The sequence below is a fragment of the Prionailurus bengalensis genome, chromosome E2, assembly GCF_016509475.1.
Source record: "Prionailurus bengalensis isolate Pbe53 chromosome E2, Fcat_Pben_1.1_paternal_pri, whole genome shotgun sequence".
In the NCBI taxonomy this organism is placed as follows: Eukaryota; Metazoa; Chordata; class Mammalia; order Carnivora; family Felidae; genus Prionailurus; species Prionailurus bengalensis.
In genome coordinates this window covers 18,318,978-18,335,278 of record NC_057352.1, presented here as the reverse complement: position 1 = coordinate 18,335,278, position 16,301 = coordinate 18,318,978, and the positions used below count along the sequence as shown (strand labels likewise).

Here is a 16,301-nt window from a genome sequence, read left to right as displayed (position 1 = left end):
CAGGGGTGCTGATCTCCATTGAGAAGGCAAGAGAGACACCAAGAAGGGTGGGAGGAATTGGGACCACACCCACTTTGCAGGTAAAAATGCTGTCTGTAATCCCAAAGGGCAGGCAGCAGAAAAAGGGACACCCTGAACAGAATCAAGTAGTTGTCAAAGTGGAGATCCAGGGACATCTCATCACCAGGGTTCTGTGGCCTGACCTACAGGGCTTGGAGGGCAACAGATTGAGGTTGATCAGGGTGAGGGAAAGGATCTCATCACAGTGGCCAGAAGAATGGACAGCAGAGACCTAAATGAATGGGGACCAGGCTAAACCAACTCTGCAGATCAGATCAGAGGAACTCTGAAAGGTGGCACCACCCCAAGGTGGGACAGCCTGGCCCCCACACCACCCCACTGCCCCATTTCCTCACTGTCCTCTAGAATGCAATTTAAGTTGCCTGACTTCCCTACCTTCTTGATTTATCCTTCCTGTTCCCCACAATCCTCCCTGACACCCAATGACCCTCTCCCTGTCCTCTCCAATACTGTTTCTGTCCCTAGTGAATTTTCTCTGTCCTCCTTTATTTAAAAAAAAAATTTAATGTTTATTAATTTTTGAAGGAGAGAGAGATGCAGCGTGAGTGAGGGAGGGGCAGAGAGAGGGGGAGACACAGAATCAGAAGCAAGCTCCAGGCTCTAAGCTGTCAGCACAGAGACGGATGCCGAGTTTAAACTCACAAACGGTGAGATCATGACCTGAGCAGAAGTCAGACGCTTAACCAACTGAGCCACCCAGGTTCCCCATTCTCTGTCCTCCTTTAAATCCTCCCTGTCTTCCCTTCTCTTTGCACATGTATTTTCGATTTCATTTCTTCCAATTCTTTGATTTTTCCTCTCTACCATTTTTTGGGCTAATTAGCTTGTTTTAAACTTTTTGAATGTTTCAAAAATTACTTCTTGGTTTTCAGCCTTTCTTTTCTTTTTTAAAGTTTGTTTGTTTGTTTGTTTGTTTGATTGATTGTGTAAGTAATCTCTGCATTCAGCGTGGGCTCAAACTCACAACCCCCAAGACCAAGACCTGCATGCTCTTCTGACTGGGCCAGTTAGGTGTCCCTCAGGCTTTCTTTTCTAATGTATGCATTCACAGCTATACATATAACTCCAAATATGGCTTTAGCTCTACTCACAATTTTTGATTTCTAGGTACATTTTGTTGAAGTATAACATACATACATACATACATACATACATACATACATACGTAAAAAGTACACAGATCCCAACTATATGCTACTATGCTATTCACTATTATGCTACTATTACTATTATTATTATGCTAGTATGGCTTTCACTAGTAACACACTCTTAAAACCACCACTCACAGAAATAGAAATTTCCAATATCTTAAAAGTCCTGCTCTTGTCCCATCACTATCTGCACAAATATACTTACATTTATATCACCATAGATTTGGCTATTTCAGAATTTCATATAAAAGGAATCATAAAGGATATATCTTTAAAAATTTGTTCCTCCTCTTTGCTTTACAGTATTTCCTTACATAACTATATCATAACCTATTTATTATTTTTTTAAGATTTTATTTTTAAGTAATCTTCATATCCAATGTGGGGCTCAAATTTACAACTCTGGGATCAAGAGTTGCATTATCTATTGACTAAGCCAGCCAGGTGCCCTTATATTCTCTTTTGTATATTAGATGTTCTAGCCTTTTGCCCACTTTGTATTTATGTCGTCTCTTTCTGGGTTATTTATATATGCATGTATTGATATAATTCACATACCATAGACTTCACCATTTTGAAGTAGATAATTCAGTGGATTCTAGCATATTCACAAGGTTAGACAACCATCATCACTAATTCCAGAACATTTTCATCACCCCAAAAAGGAAACTCACATCTATTAGTCACTCCCATGTCTACTCCCATCCCTGGCCACCACTAATTTACTTTATGTCTCTATGGATTCGTCTGTTCTGGACATTTCATGTCAACAGAATCATGCAATTTGTGGCCTTATATGTCTGACTCCTTTCACTTTGTATACTGTTTTCAATGTTCATTCATATTATAGCACAGAGAAGTACTCTATTCCTTTTTATAGCTGAGTAACATTCCATTGTATGATAATACCACACTTTGTCTATCTTCTAATGTGGTCATAGATATTTGGGTTGTTTTTACTTTTTGGCTATTATGAATAATACTGATATGACTGTTTGTTTTCATTTCTCTTGGGTATATACCTAGGACTGGAATTGCTGTTTCATACGATAACTTTATGCTTAACTTTTTTTTTTATATGCTTAACTTTTTAAGGAACTGCCAAACTGTTTTTAGTAGAGCAGTGTACTAAGCATGTCTTTTTATTTTGATGCTTTGACATCTTGGAGCCTTGCTGACCCAGGAAAGACTTCTCCCAGAGCTAGCTAATTCCTGGAGATAGCAAATGACTCCCCTGGGACCATGCCTTTGATATGCAAACCAACCAAGCCAGAGCCTACCCCTAACCACCTCCTTTGTGGGCTCTTACAGGGCTCTTACACGCCAGACCATTATCCCTCTACCTCATCATCCCAGCATCATGTACCAGATGACTAGAAACAGCTTTTATATTCAGAGCCCACTGAAATTATTAAAATGAGTCAATCTTTAGCCAGCTTGCCATGCTTTGCCATGCCTTTCTTGCCAAAACCACAAGAAAGGCCCTTGGGGAGCCATGGTGGCTCAGTAGGCTGAGTGTCTGACTCTTGATTTCAGCTCAGGTCATGATCCCAGGGGGATCCCGTGGGATCAAGCCCTGTGTCGGGCTCCGCACTGGGCATGGAACCTGCTTAAGATTCTCTCTCTCTCTCTCTCTCTCTCTCTCTCTCTCTCTCCTCCTCCTCCTCCCCCTCCTCCTCCCCCTCCCCCTCCCCCTCCTCCTCCTCTCCCCCTCTCCCCCGCTCATGCACTCTCCTCTCTAAAAGAAAAAAATCTCTTGCACATATTTTCCCCTCACTTCCTCTGACTCCTGGACGACCCTGGCACTTCCCAGTGTTGTCCTGCATGGTATGGTGTGCCCTCTCCTCTTAGGAACTATGAATAAAAATCTTTTTTTTTAATGCTTATTTATTTGTTGAAAGAGCGGGAGAGAGAGAGAGACAGAGAGCTCATGCAAAGAGCAGGGGAGGGGCAGAGAGAGTAGAGAGAATCCCAAGCAGGCTCCATGCTGTCAGAGCAGATCCCGACATGGGGCTTGATCTCATAGCCGTGAGATCATGGCCTGAGCCAAAATCAACAGTCAGTCACTCAACCGACTGAGCCACTCAGGCGCCCCACCAGACTATCTTTTCAATGGCAGTCATCTCCTGATCTGTTGGCCCCACCATACCTGAATAATGATAAAGTCCACGTTTTAAAAGAAGCAGCTGCACCACTTGACATTCGCACCAGCAATGAATAAGGGTCCTACTTTCTCCACATCCTTACCTATGCTGCTTATTTTCTTTAAAGAAAAAAATGGGTTACTATAGCCATCCTAGTGGCTGTCAACTGATACATCACTGTGGTTCTGATTTGCATTTCCCCCAATGACTGGTGATGCTGAACATCTTTTCATGTGCTTATTGGCCACTTTTACATCTTCTTTGGAGAAATGTCTGTTGAAATCCTTTGCTCCTTTAAAAAATTGGGTTATTTGTCTAATTGTTGAATATCTTTTTTTGTAAAGTAAGCTTTACACCCGATGTGGGGCTTGAACTCATGACCCTGAGATCAAGAGTCACAAGCTCTACTGACTGAGCCAGCCAGGCATCCCAAATGTCTTTTTTTTTTAATGTTTATTTATTTTTGAGATATAGAGTGCAAGTGGGTGGAGTGAGGGCAGAGAGAGAGGGGGACAGAGGATCCGAAGCAAGCTCTGCACTGACAGCAACAAACCCGATGCAGGACTCAAACTCACCAACGGTGAGAGCATGACCTGAGCCAAAGTCAGACGTTTAACCAACTGAGCCACCAAGGTGCCCTTCTTTTTGTTTTTAAGGTATAGAAATTCTACATGTTTTCTAGGTATAAGTCAACTTATATCCATAGCATAAGTATATTTCCCTATGCTGTGACTTTGCTTTTTTACTCTCTTAATGGCATTTTGGGAAGAATAGAACTTATTCATTTCAATGTAGTCCATTTATCAATCTTTTCCTCATGTTTAGTTTTGTGTCCTATTTAGGACATCTGTGCTTTGTCTAGAACCCTGAAATTGTCTTCTACGTTACCTTCTAGAAGGCAAACTATTTTACATTCCACATTCAGATCGGTGATCATTCTGGAATTTGTTTCTGCATATAGTGTGAAGTTGGATCTAGATTAAATTATTCCCATAGTTACACAATACACCCTGCATCATTTATTGAAAATAACATCCTATACCTACTAAACTCCAGTGCCACTTTTACCATAAATCAACTGACCACATATATGTGGGTCTGTCTAGACTGTATTGTATTAGCCAACATGTCTAGCCTTACACCAACACCACAACATCTTAATTATTATAAAATTCTAGTAAGACTGGCCATTTGTTACTGTGAGTTTGACAACTTTGTTTTTCTTCCTCAAGATTGTCTTGGTTCTTCTTAAGCCTTTGGATTTCCACATACATTTTAGAATTAGCTTAACGGTCTCCACCAAAAAAAAAAAAAGAAATGTTCTATAGATCAATTGGGAGAGTGGATATCTTTACAATGTGGTCTCCAATCCATGAACATGGTCTAATCCTTCCTTGTATTTGGGTCTTTTTAATACATTTCACTAAGGTTGCATAGTTTTATGTGTAGAGGTCCCATGAGGGAGGAGGTCATAAGAACCTCCGATTTGCAGCCAAGTTGTGGGTAACCGGGGTACCTACTACTTGCAGTTGGCATCTGAAGAGAAGCAGCAGTCTTGAGGGACTGAGCCCTTACCCTGTGAAATCTGATGCTATGTCTGAGTATGCAGTGTGAGAATTAAATTGCAGGACATGCAGCTGGTGCCACAGAATTTCTTGCTGTGGGAAAAATCCCTACATATTTGGTGACCAGAAATATCAGAAGTGCAGTGGTCTGTAAACAATAAAGGAGACAAATAGAAGGAAATACTGTGTTTTTCCCTATACAGATGCCAATTTGCTTTTTTCACTCTCATTTTCTCATGAGTATACAGAGTTTTGCAAGAGCTACATGATGTGTGATACACAGCAACAGACTAAATGTAGAAGAATATGAGAATCCAGTATCTTCTATTCAGCCAGACAGGAAAGAGATTTGCAAAAATGTAAAACAATGCTACTCTGTTCACAAATGTTTTGAAAAATATAGCTATTTTCATGACAACAGTGTTATTTGTATCAGCATGTAAAGGGTTTTTATTTTTATTTTTCAAATTAATAATTTTTTCAGTTTTAATCCCAGTACAGAAAATACCAATAGATACAACTCATATAAGCAAAAGCTTCAGGTGAATTCTCAAAAAATTTAAGAGTGAAAGGGGTCCTGAGACCAAAATATTTGAGAACTGATGTTTGAGAGTCATCATCAGCCCTTAGGTCATGCTCCCCTGCCAGTCAGTAACAGGCACCCTGTGTGCCCTCACCTGCCAGCAGTGCCACACACTGGACATCTGAGAAACTGCAGGGCATCCACTACTTGTGGTCCTACCTACTCATTAGGATGTACCTTATCTTCAGAGGCCTGAGCATCAGTCATGCATCTCCCCCTTCTCTAAGTCCTGTAACACCACCTCTTCCCTATTGTATTCCAGGTCTAGAAGTAGGAGTGGAGTTACCTTAGGCTTTACCTTTTGCTCTTACAGGATTCCAATCCCTGTTTTAAATCCCCTTTGTTGGGAATACCTATGGTGTCCATTTTTCTGACTGAACTCTGATTGATATGCCTGCTATACTGAATATCCTCTCTTTAGATGGCTCTGAGAGGGCCCTTAGCCCTATAAGAAGCTTCCCTTCTTAAGCTAGTTTTGGGGGGTGTTTTTTCCTTGCAATGAAACCATCTGTGATTAAGGCATAGGGTCCATGTTTTACCTGCATCCAGACACATTCCATCCCTCCTTCCCAACGTGAAGAGGGTGAGGGATGGTTCCAGTATGCTCTGAATCACATTATTCTCCTCCACCTCCTCCTTCCTCTTTTCCTCCTCCTTCACCAAAACCACCACCATCATCACCATCATCATCACCATGTTATATAATACTCACTATGTGCCAGGCACAGTTCTAAGCATTTTACATACATTAGCTTACTTAATCCTCTAAATGAGGATTAATCCAACTAAATGAGGGAGAACCCATTATTATCCCTATTTTATTTTATTTTTATTTATTTTTTATTTTTGTGTGAGAGAGAGTCCGTGCACGCATGTGCCCACAAGCCAGGGAGGGGCAGAGAGAGGGAGAGAGAGAATCTGAAGCAGGCTCTGCACTGTCAGTGCAGAACCCGACGCAGGGCTTGAACCCATGAACCACAAGATCATGACCTGAGCCAAAGTCAAGAGTCAGAGGCTTAACCAACTGAGCCACCCGGGCACCCCAGGAGAGAGAGAATCTTAAGCAGGCTCCATGCCCAGCACAGAGCCTGATGCAGGGCTCAATCCCACAACTCTGGGATCATGACCTGAGCCAAAATCAAGTCAGAGTCTCAACCAAGCCATCCAGGTGCTGCATTATTAACCCTATTTTAAAGGTAAGAAAACATGCACAAAGAGATTAAGTGACTTGCACATGGCAACACATCAAGTTAGTGGCATGTCAGGAATTCAAGCCTAGGTAGCCTGGTCCCAAGGCCCAGGCATATTGATTCAGTCCACATTTATTGGGCATTACTTTATGTCAGTTCCTGTTCTAGATATTAAGGCTATAGGGAGAACAAACAAATGTCCTCAGCTTTACTAAACCATCTCTCCCACATCTCCATCCCCTCTCTCACTGGTACATTGTATATCTCATCTTTCCCACCAAAACCAAAACAAACAAAACCCCAAAACCCACTCCCCTAAACCCCTGAATCCCCTTGAAACTATGAATCTGGGTTGGATTGTTGGTTCATTCATAATTACAGAGACAAAAGGAGAGGCAGAACATGGGGCCATGCTACTATCTTTTCAGAATTTCCATCCAATGGAATATTCCCAAGTCCCTCCCATCTTAAAAAAAAAAAATCACTCTCACTCCCCTGCTCCTACCCCAGTACTGACTTTCTTGGCCCTTCATCAACAAGCTTCTTAAATAAAATGTCTATATCATTTCCACTTCCACACCTCACAATCAATCCATGGCTCTCTGAAACTGGGCATTGGCCCTGTGGTGCCCCAGAAACTGGAACCCACATTCTTCTCAGGATTTCCTTTTTCCTTCACCTCCAGAGTTTTGGAAAGTGATATCTACACTCTGTCTACACTCCCCTATTCTTTTTTTAAATGTTTATTTATTTTTGAGAGAGAGAGAGAGAGCGTGTGCGCTGGGGAAGGGTGGAAAGAGAGGGAGATACAGAATCTGAAGCAGGCTCCAGGTTCTGAGCTGTCAGCACAGAGCCCGACACGGGGCTCAAACTCACAAACCGTGAGATCATGACCTGAGCCAAAGTCCAACACTTAACTGACTGAGCCACCCAGGCTCCCCTATACTCCCCTCTTCTTGTAAACCATTTGGGTCCCTGCAATATGGCACCTGTTCCCTCTCACCCATTGATCCTCTGAAATTGCCTTCACCAAAGATATTAACACCTCTCTGCCCTTAAATCCAGAGGATACACCTCATATCTTGACATGCTTGTCTATGCCCTCCTTTCTGAGACCTTTCCTGGCCCTTTCCCAATTCTGGCCCAGATGCCTCCCTTCCTCTCGCACTCCCCAGAGCCATGGGGCACTCTGGAAAACTGGCACCAAGGGTACTGGAGGAGGCTTCCTGGGGACCAATACCTTTCCAGACTTGCCCCTGAAGATGAAACCAATCAGAAAGCAGGTCGTCTAGGCATACTTAGGTGAGTAGTCAGCATGTCGTTTGATGAACCAGTCAGGAGTTTAAAGTAAAGATAGAGTTAGAGCTTGACTATCTCAATCATGGAAAGGCAAGTGATACCTTCAGACTTGTAGCTGACTACAACTCAGAAGGAGGTAGGTTGTCCCTTCCTACTAAGGACTCTGACAAAATCCTTCACTTTCTGGAAATAGAAACCCAACTTCCCAAGCCAAGAAAGCTACTATGCAGAGGAAGGACCAAAAAAAAAAAAAAAAAAAAGTAAAAGAGAGAATGAAAGAAGAAAACAACAGGAAACAAGAGATACACAGTAAAGAGGGATACTCATCAAATCTGCCCACTGTCTTTAGTCATCATAACCTTCTGTTTAGGAATCTCAGCTGTTGACTACACTATGAAGACTGGGCACTGTCACCACTGCCCAAGACCTAACCTCCTGAGTATACCAGGAGCATCTATTTCTCCACTCTCCACTCCTGCATCTATTTCTTCCCAGAACTGACCACTGGAGGTGGGAGATGTCCTGGCTCTGCTACCTTCATGGACATCCTCAATAGTTCTTTCAATTCATTCTATAAAGCCACACATTCCTTCTACCATCATGCCCCAATAGATTGAGAAAGCACCTTGGAAGTAAACTGTTACACAGCAAGGACAAATTCATGTCAAATGCTTTTCTTGAGTATTTATGCCATCATATGTACATAAATGCAGTTTCTATGTTCAGTCTCTTGTTGGTTAGGTGACCCTCCAGACCCACCAGCTAAAGATCACTGCAGTTGAAGGACTCACCTAACAAGGGATACATGGGCTCAGGAATTCAGAACCCAGACAAGTTACCATACCAAAGCCACCTCAGACAAAATATTCACTAGGCAAGAGAACCCCACCACCAACCCAAGGTTCTCACCATCCAAGGGACCTCCTGGAAACCAATATACATTATTCATCCCACCCAACATTGAATTCTTTCCCCCCTCACCTCATTTTTTTTATCTGGAATATCCACCTTACCCTTTAAAATGCTCCAAGATAATTCATTCTGTCAAGCAGAAGACTAGTTACCAATACAAGGAGAGGGTAGCAAAGATCATTACAATGCCAACCACCAGAAACAGAAGTCCAAACATGTCTTCCCACTGCATCTTGGTATCAGAGTTGCCAAGGAAAATACAACACAGTAAAGTACTGGATGGGGCACTTTTACTCACATAAAGAAGAGAAAGAGCAAGATCAGCTCCAATAGTGGGTGTCTGGGCAGCAGGTGCAATTAGCCTTTATGAACTCCTCTTGTGCCACAGTGGAAGAACCCTGATCCCCGCCTTCATGGAGTCTGAAATACTAAAACCTGGGGTTGTGCCTGAGAACACAGGTACTTAAGCAGAACAAAGGAATATACAATGAGCCTGAAACAAGGAAAAATATTCCCACACAAGGTGATAAGCCTTGCATACACTGTGTGGGCTCTTTATCTCTTGGTCAGAAAGTGTTTCAGGCCCAAGACCCATTCTTATGTGGCAAGGGGACATTGGAAGACTGTGTACATGAGATCGCTTTTCCTAACACATTTCATGAAGACTTTCCTGGCCCCTGGGTTGTGTGTGTTGCTGCTGTTCTTGGTGCTTCTAGGTCTTTGCCTGTGCTTAAATACAGCTGTGTCATTGACAAACCACAAACTTAGTTACTAGCTCACAGTTCTGTAGATCAGAATGGCTAGATTCTCTAGAATGCTCAGGATCTCACAAGGCTAAAATCAAGGTGTTGACCAGTCTGTGTTCCCATCTGGAGCTAGGATCATCTCCCAATCAAATATGGTCATAACAGGATTCAGATCCTTACTATTATAGAACTGAGGTCCCATTTCCTTGCTAGCTATAAGTTGGGAGCCACTTCAGATAGGGGCTGCCTGCATTCCTTGCTATGTAGTCTCCTCCACTTTCAAGCTAGCAATAGAGAATCTCCCTTGACTGCACTCCATCCCATGCCTTGAATCATTTTTGCCAGTAAGATGTTGTCCCTTTTAAGAAGTCACTGGATTAGTGTCCCATGGAGGACATTTTCCCTCTCTTAAAGTTAACTGATTGGGGAATTTAACTACAGGTACAAAATCCCTCCACAGTAGCACATAGATTAGTACTTGAATGAACAACTGGGAAAAAGTGTGTGTACACCAGGGAGCAGGAATCTTGGGGCCATCTTAGAACTCTACCTACCACAATGGTGATTTCCCATTTCCATCATTTCATCCACACTTATTAAATGACATTCAACTTTTAAGACCTTCCCCGTTTTCACCTTCTTTCTCTTTCAGTCAGTATAGACTAAAGAATTCTTTTCTAATTCAATATTTTATAATCTGTTATTGACATTATTCCTTTTCCTTCCCTTCTGTTTGTAATCTCCTAGTTTTCTTACAGGGCTTGTCTACTTCCTCTCTTCCATCTAGAGACGCAACTCTGGTACTGCCCTCCTGTAGCAGACTGGGGTCTGCAACAAGGAGGAGCCAGGATCCCATCTTACAGTTTCCAACAAATCCCTATCAGGACGGGTGGAGCCAATGTCCTGATAAAGGATGGAACCCAGCTCCAAGCTCCTAGTCCAGGAGAAGCAGAGAATTGTGGGACCACGCCCCCTTATGCAGACAGCCAATCAGGACTTGAGGCACTGGTTTCTCCATTGTGAAGAAGTGGCCTTTAACGTTTGGAGTCTTGGGATGCTGAAGTCTTGGTTTTAAACTAGGGGAGGTATAGTGGGCTTGGCTCTCTGTTTTCAAGACACTCAGGATCTGTCTTTGTCTGGGTGGAAAGATCATGCCCCCAAAACCCGCCCCACCTGCTGCAGGAGGTCCTCCTGCTTCAAAAGGCGCGGCTGCTGCAAAAGGCCCGCCTGCTGCAGGAGTCCCGCCGGCTGCAAGAGTCCCGCCGGCTGCAGGAGCCCCGCCGGCTGCAGGAGCCCCGCCGGCTGCAGGCGCCCCTGAGAAGCCGCCAGAGGAAACACAGACACCTGAAGAACTGGCATTTTATGCCCCGAATTACTTATGTTTGACCATCCTGGCCGTAATTTTGTTCCCTCCCCTGGGATTAATAGCTATATTCTTCAGTTACAAGGTAAAACAACACCTATGCGATGGCCCATCCTGCCCTCTACCTGCCCCTTACACCTGTTTCTGCCCTGGGACCTGGATAGGGGCTTTCCCTCAGTGACCATTGGTCCCCAGCCCTTCCCCAAGGGTATCACAAGGCTAGACTCAGAAACCCATACCTAAAGCTCCCATCCCTACAGACTTCGCAGGCCAACAAGAACAGCGAATGGGAAGATGCTTACCTCAACTCAGGCCGAACTGGCTGGCTGGATGTATTTGCCATACTCATTGGTTTAGGCATCATTTATGCCTATACCCTATTTATGTGAAGGCCAGGCCAAGTAGTCCATGAGTCCACCTCAAATAGGACTTACCCACCAAAGCCCTAACCAACCAAATCAGCCACCATGCAAGAAACCAACAGCCAAGACATCTTCTAGCCAGAAAACCTATTGGCCAAGGAACTCAACATCCAAGCAACCCACTAGCCCAGGGACATCATACTACTTCATCCTTTTCGCTGCTGGAGCCATCTTCATCCACCTTGAGGGTTCTCACTTTCATGCCCTAGATGTGCTTAGCCCCATGATACTTGGATGCTCTTTCAGGAAAAAAAAATATTTAAACCAATAAAAAATGAAGGGAATGTTCCAGCCTCTCATGTGTGTGCATGTGTTTATTTGTTTCTGAGTCAGTGTCTGTGTTTTGCTGGAGCTACGTGTTTCATATCCCTGCTTTTTCTAGGCAAACAGAACCCTCCTTCAACTTTTGAGATCCAGAAGTGAAATTGTTAAGGGAAGAATGGAAAGACCTTAAGAAATAAACAATAGATTTGGTGCAAGAGCTGATGAAGATCACCCCTCCCCCAATCCTGAAAGGAATAAAGGAAGTAGAGAAAGAGAGATTACATGCAAGTATAACCCTAAGGAGGGTTGCATCTCAGGAAGGGGTGAGGTGTCAAAGACCCCAGATACTATTTGTATTACCTCTTCACAAATAAGTCCTATAGAGGCTCCAAGGTCGCAAAGAAAATATGCTGCATGGTAGGGAGGTCTAGGAAGAAATGACCTTAGACAGCCAAGTAGGGTAGCCCATGTCTCAGCTTGGTGAGAAGGAGGTCTACAGAAATGCAAAGTACCAGGGTGGGAATGACTAGCAGAGGGGAGCCAGGGATAACACAGGAGCCATCTAGAATGAAGGAAAACAGAGATCTAGGGTGACACGATGGATGACAAACATCGAGGCGTTCCCACTAGTACCCTAACTTCATGAACAACCCCAAATTCAGACCAGAAACCCTAGACTTAGCAGAATTAAATTTCCACAATGAAGGAGAATGGGGATTACCAATAGAAAGGAGGTTAAGTAGCTGTGGAAAAGACTGCTAACTCTACCAAGGCTCATCTTTTCCTCCCGGGAGCACAACTCAGCCACATTTCCTAGGTTCCCCTGTGTGGCCATGAGACTGTCTTTGGCTCTATGGAATCACTTCTATCAGAAGTCATGTGTGCCACAAACAGGCCTGGCTTTGAAACATCTCCCATGGGCACTCTCCTCCATACTCTTCTTCCCCTAGCTGACTGGCCAAGTGACATCCATGGTGCTTTGAAGGCCACAAGTTATAGAGAGGAAGAACTCCCATCAGCCTTGGTCTCTGAACCACTGTAGGAACAGTCACTGTTTCCCCAACTGCCCCCCTGTTTAGCAGAAAATACGTATTGTGCCATCACGTGTCTGGTCTATCTATTTCATAACTCAATCCACCCTAACTAGTGAAGATGCTGGAAAATAGAGTTACATTTCTCAGACATCTGGGGTTGCTACTTGAAATTCATGCCCAACAGACAGACCCATTTTGTTGGGCAGTTTATAGGAAATAATGAACGAAGGAAACAACAAAGGTCTTAGTCCATAGTTAACCTTAATCTTAACGGTCATGATGCTGTGTTTCCTACAAGATCCTGGGTATCTATGTGAATTACATGTGCTTATGGGACAATGCTCCATGTTAAGGGTGTGTCTGGAGAGGGGATTATTCCTGGTTGTCTGCTATGTTAGTGGGCCTAGAAGGTCAGCCATCCCTGTCCCTCCCCAGAGAAGCCCAGAATGCTGGGCCTGTCACATTCGGCTGCAAAGCCATGTGGAATCAGAATGGCCCATGTCGGCATGAACAGCCAGGTTCAAAAAAGTCACACTGTGCTACAAGACTTGGAAATCCAGCCAATCTTCTCCATTCCAGCTCTCTGACTCCCTCTAACCTGTATTCCACTCTCAGGCATTTATCTGGTATTTATCATTCATGTAAATATAAAACAAACAAAATTTGTAGTCTTGCATCTTGAAACATCATCATTTGAATTACTATAATGACACATGCAGATTTAACAATTTTATTCACTCTTCTCTCTCTCCACTATCTCCCACAGAATGAGATGACAATTTTTAACTCAATTTACAGACTTTCCATTTCATTATGCCTGTATAAGTAGACTCCATTACTGGACTACTATGGTGATTACATACTCTTGCTGAACTCATATTTGAACTCAGGAGCCAACCAATCCATCTGTCTGTAATCCTTCAGATTTTTCTTCCTTTTCTTCTTCTTCTGCCTCCTCTTCCTCCACCTTCTTTTCTTCCACATCCTGCCCCTCCTGCCCCTCCTCCTCCTGATCCTCCTCATCTTCACTTTGTTTGTTCTACTTCCTCAGTTATCTATGTGCCCCTTCACTAATCATTCCCAAACTCTCCAGAAGAATTCTATCACGGCTTTCAACAGAATTTCCCCATGGTCAAGTAGGCCAGGTAATTTTTCAATTCTCTTTCTCCCTTGGATCATTAAACCTTGGATCATTTATTTACTTGGGATTTTTTAATTTACACAACGTTCACAAAAATACACCCACAAGTAATACAAAGAGTATGGAAGAGCTCACTTCATGGCTGGATGTGGTATCATTTCCCTCTCTCAAAGGTAATTGCTGTCAATATTTTGTTGTAACTCTTTCTAGTTACCTTTCTATGCATTTCCATGTGCATTTGTGTCCACACACATTGCCATTACACTGTTTTTCTGTTTACCACTAGGTCTTGATGATCTTCAACACTCAATTAGTACTGAAGATCTTCAACACTCAATGCCCTGTATTCCACTTTTGAATTATTCCCCTCTGTCTTCTTCTGGCCCAAAGGGTACATTCCTATGTTCTCAGACCTGCCTTTTCTCTCTCAATGGTAGCTCATGGATTCCAGCACCTGGCATGAACCTGTAGGCCCTTCTTCCTCCTGGGAAGATAAGGATATCCTGAGCAGGGTAAGAGGGAGAGTATCCATAGAATAAAGAGCTGCAGGAGAGCAGATTCTTCTGTATACCAAGAACTAGTTTTGCAAATTTTATTTCTGACCACTGAAAACTTAACAAACTTTAGGACACTCACACTGTGACATTATTACCATGTCCTATGATTGTGATTCTTAACCTCTTACAGTCTTCAATTCTGACGACCCATTTATTGTAGCACCCTTGTAATAATACTTAAACTGATGTCCTTATTTTCTGGAAGAAACATGTACCTTTGAATTTTCTTTGCTGTTTTTTGTTTTTTTGGTTTTTTATTTTAGAGAGAGAGAGAGAGAGAGAGAGCGCATACACACAAGCAGGGGAGAGGGGCAGAAGGAGAGAGAGAGAATCTTAAGCAGGCTCCATGCTTAGCATGGAGACTGATGTAGGGCTCAATCTCATAACCCTGGGATCATGACCTGAGCTGAAATAAAGAGTCAGACACCCAACCAACTGAGCCACCTGAGTGCCCCTGAATTTTCTTTGTTAAGCCAGAAGGACATTACTAACATGAAATCCATGGGTATGTGGATTAAAAAAAGAAAAATAATAATTCCCCAATAACCCATGATAGAGCTATATTTCTTATTCAAATGAAGAGTATGAGAATCTGAGTCTCATTTAAATCAAGAGTACACTGGGTTTCTAATTTTAAAAATATTTTTATTCAAGTGCATAAGAGTGTATAAATCATATGTGCATACCAATGAACTTACACACACTTTCACAAAATGCACACTTATGTAACCTGCTCCTTAAACAAGGCATAGACCAGAAGACTCTGGTGCCCTCTTCCAGTCACTTCCTACAAAAGATAACTCCCACCCTAACCTGCTCTCCCTTTTTAAAATAACTGCCTGGTAGACCATGTCAGGGAATGCCAAATTTACTAACGGGACTTCCTGTTGATGGATATTTAGATTATTCCTACCTTTTGGCTGCCACAAACCATAGTGCAAAGAACATCCCTGAGCATGCTTCTCTGTTCACATGAGCAGGTTTTTCTCTAGAACAGAGTCCAAGAAGTGGGATTGCAGGGTTGAAGCATAAAGGGCTTTGTACACTTTGATGGCTAATACCATGATGACTTCTGCAAAGGCTTCATCAAATCACACACCTAATCCCAGTGTTTGAAAAAAACATTCTTTGTCTTCTTGTCATCACATGATATCATCAATCCTATGAAATTCTGCCAATTTGATGAATGAGAAGTGATAGTTCCTTATTGCTTTAATTTACATTCCTCTGATGACTAGTGAATTTGAACACTGCTAAGGACTGAATTGTATCCCCCCAAAATTGATATATTTTTAATTAGTTTTTTTTGTTTTAATTCCAGCATAGTTAACATACAGTATTATAGTAGTTTCAGGTGTACAAAACAGTGAGTCAACAATTCTATACATTACTCAGTGCTCATCATGGTAAGCACACTCTTAATCCCCATCACCTATTTCACCCATCCCCCACCCACTTCCCCCCTAGTAACCATCGTTTTGTTCTCTGTAGCTAAGAGTCTGTTTCTTGGTTTGTCTCTCTTTTTTTGTCCTTTGCTCATTCATTTTGTTTCTTAAATTCCACATGAGTGAAATCATATGGGATTTGTCTTTCTCTGACTGACTTATTTCACTTAGCATATGCATATACATCTGTATACATACCATATATATATATGTGTGTGTGTGTATACATATATATATATGTATATGTATATATATATATGTATGTGTGTATACACATATATGTGTATATATATATACATATGTGTGTGTGTGTGTGTGTATATATATATATATATATACATATATATATATATATACACATACCACATCTTCTGCATCCATTTATCTATTGATGGGCACTTGGG

At 42.4% G+C, this 16,301-nt stretch overlaps 1 protein-coding gene across 1 annotated transcript; it reads left to right on the top strand.

The window, feature by feature from the left end:
- Positions 1–10,696: 10,696 nt before the first annotated feature.
- On the top strand, positions 10,697–11,752 carry LOC122495050 (transmembrane protein PMIS2-like). Its single transcript, XM_043600765.1, has 2 exons — positions 10,697–11,119; positions 11,295–11,752. The coding sequence occupies exons 1-2, from the start codon at positions 10,823–10,825 to the stop codon at positions 11,421–11,423; spliced, it is 426 nt and encodes a 141-aa protein (XP_043456700.1). The 5' UTR covers positions 10,697–10,822; the 3' UTR covers positions 11,424–11,752.
- Positions 11,753–16,301: the final 4,549 nt, after the last annotated feature.

What these genes read in the sequence shown, in the direction of transcription:
- LOC122495050 (XM_043600765.1), top strand. Translation starts at nt 10,823, where the DNA reads ATGCCCCCAAAACCCGCCCCACCTGCTGCAGGAGGTCCTCCTGCTTCA. An exon ending in CTATATTCTTCAGTTACAAG is followed by an intron (nt 11,120 to 11,294) that starts GTAAAACAACAC and finishes CCATCCCTACAG; the next exon opens with ACTTCGCAGGCCAACAAGAA.